The sequence below is a fragment of the Camarhynchus parvulus genome, unplaced genomic scaffold (genome assembly GCF_901933205.1).
Source record: "Camarhynchus parvulus unplaced genomic scaffold, STF_HiC, whole genome shotgun sequence".
Classification (NCBI taxonomy): Eukaryota; Metazoa; Chordata; class Aves; order Passeriformes; family Thraupidae; genus Camarhynchus; species Camarhynchus parvulus.
Window position 1 is genome coordinate 29,793 of NW_022148175.1, and position 8,312 is coordinate 38,104.

The window sequence follows — 8,312 nt, forward strand, 5'->3', positions numbered from 1 at the left end:
GGTACCAACTGCTGGGGTTCCAGCATCGCTAACAGAGGAACCCCAGGAGAAGGCAGGATCCAGACCCTGGGCTGGCCTCGTGCTCCGGCTTTTAACCCCCTGGGCCCCATGGCCCCGCCCTGGGGTGGGACTGCCAGTTGCTTGTCCAATCAGAGCCAGGGTACACCAGCTGCTAGTGTGTGATTGATTGATTGATTGATTGATTGGTTGATTGACAGCTCAGCCAATCAGAGCTGGGTTAACATCACCCCCTGCTGTGTGATTGACAGCTCTGCCAGGCCAGGGCTGGGGGCGGGGCTCTGTCCCACCACAAACCAAGGCCTGACCCGGCCCTGGCCCCACACGGGCATTCCGAGCATCCCAAGGTGTCTCGGGACATCGATCTCATCCAGCCTCTGACAGCGACCACAGTGACACTACGGAACCTCATGGAGCCATGGGTCAGTTGTGACAATGGAGATCCAAGGAAACGATGGTGAGACTGTGGAATCCAGGAATCATGGAATCAAGGAGACCATTGTGCAAATCATGGGCCCTATGGAAGCAAGGATCAATGATCAAACTGTGGTTTGATTGTGATTGATTTAAAACAGAAACAAGGAGCCATTGTTTCACAGCGGGGCTGCGTGGGGCCAATGGACCCTTGTGACTCTGTTGGGGCTCATGAAACCAAGAAGCCATTGTGACATTGCCAGACCTCATGGAATCAAGGAGACCATTGTGACAGTGTCAGGACCCATGAAGTCAATGGAACATGGAACAGGTCTGGCTGGTTTGGCCTCCTGGGGGCTGTCTGACAGGTCCCACTGAATTTGACATGTCAAGGGCCACTTCCCATCTGACCGTGAAGCACTGGGGCTCCGTGCTTTTATTCCTATGGGAAAGAACTGTCTTTCTTGTCTAAGCTCCCATTGCTGAAATTAGGATTCCACCTCTAAAATTCCGTATATTCAAGGGTTACTGTCCAAAAAAATCTGCCCATACAGTCAAGTCTGGCTAGCCTTGGCCTCTGGTGGCTGCCTCTCATCTGACCTTGCACCACTGGGGCTCACTTGTGTCATTGTGACACTTGGAGTACCATGGATCCAAGGGGCCATTGTGACACTGTGGAGTCCTGAGGAACCATGGAGACCATTTGGACACTTTGGGGCCTTGTGAAATGCAGGGCATCATAGTGACCCTGCAGGGTACCATGGATCCAAGGGACCACTGTGACACTGTGGGGCCTCGTGGAACCAAGGACATCATTGTGGCTCTGTTGGGCCACATGGTCCCAAGGGGCCAGTGTGAAGCAGCAGGGCTTTGTGGAACCAAGAGGCCATTGCTGCATTTCAGGGCCTTGTGGAGCCAAAGGGCCGTTGTGATCCTGCAGGGCACCGTGGGTCCATGGGAAGGGGCCATTGTGACACTCTGGGAACTTGTGGAACCAAGGGAATCATTGTTGCACTGCTGGGCCCCAATGGAACCAAGGGGCCATGGTGACACAGCGAGGCTTCATGGAACCAATAGACCATTATGACACTGTGGGGCCTTGTGGAACCATGGAGACCATTGAGATCCTTAAGGACTTGTGTAAGCAAGGGGCCATTATGACACGTGAGGGCATCATGGAAGCCAGAGAACCATTGTGGCACTGCAAGGCCTCATGGAAGCAAGGAGCCATTGTGACACTGCAGGGCCCTGTGAAAGCAAGGGAACATGAAATAGGTGTGGCTGCCTTGGCCTCCCAGGGGTCACCTGACAGGTCTGGCTGACCTTGGAATGTGGAAGGCCACTCCCATCTGCCCCTGAAAAACTGGGGCTCTGCGCTTTTCCTTGTATGGAAAAGAACTGTCCATTTTTTCCAGGCATCCATGGCCAAAATTAGGATTCCACCTCCAAATTTTTGTGTATCCAAGGATTGCTCCCAGACAAAAGTTGCCAGGACAGACAAGTCTGGCTGGTCTTTGACTCCTGAAGGGCAGCACTCACATATTTCCCAAACACTGGAAAGAGCTCTGTGCTTTTCTTCTTATGAAAAAAAACCCCATCCCTCTTCTCCCAGGCACAAATGTTTTAAATAGGACTCCGCATTCATAATTTCAAATATCCAAGGGTTGCTCCAAGCAAACCAGCCAGGACAGACAGGTCAGGCTTGCCTTGGCCTCTGGTGGTTGCTGTTCATCAGCTCCTGAAACATGGGGGCTCCGTGCTTTCCTTCCTATGGAGACCAGTGTGACATTTGGGAGCCTTGTGAAATGAAGGGGCCATTGTGGCACTGCAGAGCACCATGGATCCAAGGGACCATTGTGACACTGTGGAGCCTTGTGGAACCAAGGACATCATTGTGGCTCTGTTGGGGCGCATGGTCCCAAGGGACCAGAGCAAAGCAGCAGTCTGGGAGTTAGCCCAGCTGTAACTCAGAGTCAGCCAGATTTTACCCCTGAAGAACTGGGCATGAGTTTCAAGCCCTGGGAATCATTAGTTCAACTTAGGGTGAGCTTGAGAGTTCCCCCATAAGCCTTTAGTGTTGTTATGCTAACTTGTCCAAGTTCTACTCCCCTCTTGGTTACTTGTTTCCCCTATAGGCTTATTGTTCTAGAGTTTCTACCCCTACATGTCTATGTTGCTGCTTCCCCGTTGTCTTGGGTCTTTGGATCCATCCCCTCGTACTGTTCTCAACTTCTCCATGTTTATTGTTTTTCACCCTGTTATTCAAGTTCCTTTTAAACAACTCCATTGATCCTGCTCTTTTCATTTTTTCCACCCTCGCCCTGAAGTCAGGGAACCAGAGAGGTTTGTCACAGCCACCCTCATTGTGACCTTTGGCACCCGAACAGGGACCCTGACATTCAGGTCTCCCTGTGTCAGTCACGTCAGCTGGGGTTAGCTGATGGATAGGCCAGTGCTCCCCGGGATTTTGGATTGTGCCAGGCCCAGCAGATTCATCATTGCTTTGAGGGGCCTTGGCCAGGATCGGCAGGGACAACGATGGTTTCACGTGCATAGGATTGCAGGTGGGATTGGGGAAACGCAAGACATTTATTGCCCATTTTGCCACTGTGTATTTACAGTATGAACCCAAGTCCCATAACTGATTTGGTGTGTTCTGGTGTCTGTTCCCCCTAAGGCGGAGAAAGAGGAAAGTGGGCAGCCAGATGTCCAAAGTTGAAAGGCGCATACATGGATGCTTTAAGTTAATTCTCACTGATCATGACAAAATATTTTTAAAGAATGAATTAAAATCAATCATGAGGTGGATCATTAAAAATTTTCCAGGTGCCTCTGCTGATGAAATCCATACCATTGAATTTTGGGACTCAGTGGGAGTTAAATGGTACAACCTTTTGATCAAAAGGGACCCCATTGCACCCCGCATGCTCCCCATCTTCCACACCATCCTTGAGACCCTTCACCAGCAAGCAGCGTGTTGAAAACTCAGTCCATTGGTCACTCCTAACTCAGGACCTCCCCTCAAACCTGCCTTTCTCAGACCTTCCACAATGATCCAAGATGGCAATGGCCACGTGGTCTTGGAGCATCATGTCCTGGAGACTCAAGATGGAAGGAGCCTGAATGTGGCTCAGGAGCCCGACCATCCTCCCTCCATCTTGGCTCCTCCACTTTCTGCTACCACAACCTTCTCTTCCGCCCTGAACGAACCTCCAGACTCCACCCCCACAACTGCGGGTCACGCCCCCACTTTCAATCATTCCACCTCCACCCTGGGCCATGCCTCCAGAAGTCCAGCCTGGAAGTTTGCTATCCTAAACCAAGGCCCTTCCTCCCCAACACCTGACAAAATGTCAGTGCCCTTTGCCTCACCCTCCAGCAACAATATAACGTCATGGTCAAAGATGCTAAGCCCAACTGTCACACTATTTCTAATCTGAGTGTTTCTGTTCCAAGTTATTCTTCCTCCCCAGAAGACAGTTTGGATTCCCCAGAGCCACCTCACCCCTCAACCCCAGAAGATCCCTAGGAAAGGATCCAGAAAGAAGCAGTTAAGGAAGGACACTGGCAAATAGTCTCAAAATTCCTCATTGCTCCCGTATGTTATGAAAGAAGGGGGCAGAATCCCAGGTATCAGCCATTGGTTTATGGGGAAATCAAGGATCTGTGTAGGGCAGCTAAAGACCATAGGAAGGACTTACCTTGTTTTAATGGCCTAATGAGGGCCATGTTTACAGCACATGTCTTAATCCCCTATGATTTAAAATATATTATGACTGTGTTGTTGTCACCTACAGAATACACCCTGTGGGAAGGGGGATGGAAGTGTTTACTGAATCAATTAATAGCAGACTATGCTAATAATGAGGCAAGGACAGAATTGACAATCAACCATCTAGCTGGAGAAGGACAACACAGCCTACCAGATGATCCAGCAGCAGGTATCCCCAGAGAAGTATTGGATGATACCAAAGAGATGGCTTTGAAAGCTTTAATCCAGGTACCAGATGGTAGCACCCCCAATTTGGACTACCTTGGGTGGCTGCAGCTAAAGCTTTAGGACAATTAGACCATCCTGGGTGCCTGTTAAGTAAGCAAACCAATGCTCCCTCCCTCACATTGAGTGGCCTGCTCTCAGACACAGAGACCATCAGACATGGCACCTTGCACAACAGCGATAGAGTTTTTGCTCTGGGCACATGGGCATGGCTGTGTAGACTCTGAGGGATGTGTTGCATGAACCTCTCCAGCCACAGCGAGTCAATCCACAAGAGCATTCAAGTACTGAAGGAAGGGTTCAAGAAGCTTCACATGGAAAAGAAAGACTGGTTTAATAAACTCTTCCAATCCAAGGGACTAAAGGGTTGGATGATGTCTAGTGAAAGCAGGACTACTAATTCTTTTAGTTGTTGTTGTATTGTTAATTGTCCCATGTTTGTTTGAATGCTTTTAGAAAATCTTATAAAATTCTTTCAGTTCCATCTTTGTTAAAAACCAGAAAGGGGGAAGATACCCAAAACAGGATCCTCATGGACTCCTGGGAGGAGAGAATTGGAGGCCAGATGGCACAAAAACTTCTCAGAGACTCAGTGTGGGAAGGAAAATCATTAAAAGTACTTAAAAGTATTCTTAAATCCATAAAGTACCTTAAAAACTTTCAGTATTTCAAGGCATTAATGAGCCCCACTGAGTGCCAGTACAAAGCTCTCCAGGGACTCGTTAAAGCAGATAATTGGGGCCATGATTGCACAAACCTCTCACAGAGTCTGGATCAAAAGGGAAACACCAAGTACCTTAAAATAACTGAAGTACCTGGAAGCATTAATGAGCCCCACCGAGTGTTGTTACTGACAGAGCCTCTCCAGGGACTAATTACAGCAGATAATTGGAGGCTATGATTGCACAAACCTCTCAGAGACTCCAAGGCAAAAGCCAAAGCCAAAGTCCTTTGAAAAACCTGCAGTCCCTGCAGGGAGCATGAAGGAGCCCCCAGGGCCATTGCTGAGCAAGGCTCCCCAGGGACTCTTTCCAGCAGATCCTTGAGGCCACTGGGATGTGGGCCAGGGGGGGATGCTGAGGGCAGGACAAGGGGCTGACAGTGCCCAGCCTGGCTGGGGGCTGTGCCAGGAGGCCCCAGGGCCTCAGGACAAGGTGTCTCCTCCCAGCCCTTGCTGGCACAGACCCTGCTGTGCCCCAGGGCACCAAGACTTGGCTTCTCTTTGTCCCCACCTATCAGCACTGCCTGCAGTTCTCTGCTCTGCCTGGGGCCTGGGGACACTTTCTCAGTCGTGTCCCTCACTGGGACCCATTAAAAGTCCAAGAAAGTTTGGAGTTGGATTCTGCCTTGGGAGTTCTGGAGAGGTTTCTTCAGCTCCCTCTCAGGGACTGATGTTCAGGGCCTGAGCACAAAGCCCCAGAGGCTCATTAAAGTCCTTGTGCTGTGTCTGTTCTGCTGAGCTGGGCTGGGCTCCTGGCCCAGAGGCAGCTCCTGGTAACCAAGCAGAGCTTCAAAAGCACATTTCTCTTGATGAGCAGCTCTTGTGCCAGCCCAGCAGGGCTGGGGCACTGCCTGCAGCCAGCCCGGGCACAGCACAGAGGCACAGAGAGCTTCAATCAGTCAGGGCTGGGAAGGTGCTGAGAAGCACCTGGGGCACAATCACTGCCAGCCCTTGGCACAGGAACCTCTGGCTGCAGGACAATGCAGCTGCAGCTCCTGGAGCCATCTCCTAAAGCTGGAACATCCCAATGCCTACAGACCCTGTGAGTACAACTATGAGTGTATCTGGTGCTGGGAAGGTGAAATGCTCATGAAGCTCTGACATGCTGAGGGGTTCTGATCCGTCATAGGATATTTCCAAGACAAGGATTTTGATAAAAATGAGGAAATTGCCTAAGATTTTATATTCAGTTTTCTACTATTGGAGAATGGCAGGCAAGGGGAGATAAATATTAAAGGTTGATTATGAATTATTTATTATGAGTTTTGACAAGTGTCTAAGACATCCAAACTGTTACTTTTAATGATCAGTAGGAGATCCCTACTGTGCTTTCAGCCACTCTGCCCATGGACAGCACCAGCATCACCTTTGCTGGAGCCATCAGGCTCAGGCTGAGCTGTCCTTTCTCCAAGCTGCAAACAGAACCTGCCCCCAGCCAGTGCCCTGCAAACAGGCAGGGTTCTGTCAGGCCAAGGAGAGTGCACAGAGATTTGGGGTCTGTGGGTGCTGGCAGGGAGAGATCAGGCACAGGGAAACACCTGCAGGAGGAAAATCTCCCGGAAGCAGAGAGAAGATCAGGCAATGAGAGAAAACAAAACCCAGCAATGCTGTGGCAGGGAGAGTTCAGAGATGCCCACAGGATCCCCTGCAGTGCAGCCCCTCCCTCTGAACAAGCCCCCTCCCTCCTGTGCTCCAGCCAAACCTCTGCCCTCAGGCTGAGAGTTCCTGATATCTAAGAATAGAAGGAGACATAGGGGAGCTTAAAAAAGAAAACCCCAGAACTTTTAAACACCAAAGGCTGTCTGTGTGTTCCAGGGGAGGGTGTATGGGAAATGGCTTTGAATTTGGTTACAGGTATCCCCTCTAAATCTTTACTGTCCTTTCTCCATGAACAGGTCCCCATGTGCAGCCCCAGCAAATGTCCAACAGCAGCTCCATCAGGCACTTCCTCCTGCTGGCATTGGCAGACACGCGGCAGCTGCAGCTCCTGCACTTCTGCCTCTTGCTGGGCATCTCCCTGGCTGCCCTCCTGGGCAACGGCCTCATCATCAGCGCCGTAGCCCGCGGCCACCACCTGCACACGCCCATGTTCTTCTTCCTGCTCAACCTGGCCCTCAGCGACCTGGGCTCCATCTGCACCACTGTCCCCAAAGCCATGCACAATTCCCTCTGGGACACCAGGAACATCTCCTACACTGGATGTGCTGCACAGCTCTTTTTCTTTGTGTTCTTCATCTCAGCAGAGCTTTCCCTCCTGACCGTCATGTGCTACGACCGCTACGTGTCCATCTGCAAACCCCTGCACTACGGGACCCTCCTGGGCAGCAGAGCTTGTGCCCACATGACAGCAGCTGCCTGGGCCAGTGCCTTTCTCAATGCTCTCATGCACACAGCCAATACATTTTCCCTGCCCCTGTGCCATGGCAATGCCCTGGGCCAGTTCTTCTGTGAAGTGCCCCAGATGCTCAAGCTCTCCTGCTCACACTCCAACCTCAAGGAACTTTGGCTCATCGCTGTTAGTGTCTGTTTATTGTTTGCCTGTTTTGTGTTCATTGTTTTCTCCTATGTGCAGATCTTCAGGGCTGTGCTGAGGATCCCCTCTGAGCAGGGACGGCACAAAGCCTTTTCCACCTGCCTCCCTCACCTGGCTGTGCTATCCCTGTTCATTAGCACTGGTGCATTTACCTATCTGAAGCCCCCCTCCATGTCCTCCCCATCCCTGGATCTGTCCCTGTCAGTTCTGTACTCGGTGGTGCCTCCAGCCCTGAACCCCCTCATCTACAGCCTGAGGAACCAGGAGCTCAAGGCTGCAGTGTGGACACTGGTGACTGGATGCTTTCAGAAACATTGAACTGCTTGCCAGTTTGTGCAAATTGCTTGTAATAAAAGTCACCTTTGATACTTTTGTTGGTTTCATTTTGGAGGTTCTTTTACATTGTTTTACTTTTTAAATACTGTCTACAAAGAAAGGTCATTTTTTGTGCCGTTTTCTCTCCACATTCCCTGTGGCCACAGACTGTGTCAATGAGAGGCTGCACTCTCAGTGGCTTTAAAGGAGCTAAAGGATGTCCCAGCAGAGTTTTCTGCAGAGATTCCCTTTTGTTGCCTTCTCTGGAGCTGCAGCAGCAATGTCTGTGTGCAGAGCTGGGGCAGATCAGGGCT

At 50.7% G+C, this 8,312-nt stretch overlaps 1 protein-coding gene across 1 annotated transcript; it reads left to right on the plus strand.

Annotated features, from left to right (window-relative positions):
* The first annotated feature begins 7,068 nt into the window (after positions 1–7,068).
* On the plus strand, positions 7,069–8,001 carry LOC115916132 (olfactory receptor 14J1-like). Its single transcript, XM_030969830.1, has one exon. It carries the CDS (start codon positions 7,069–7,071, stop codon positions 7,999–8,001), a length of 933 nt encoding a protein of 310 aa, XP_030825690.1.
* The last annotated feature ends 311 nt before the right edge of the window (positions 8,002–8,312 follow it).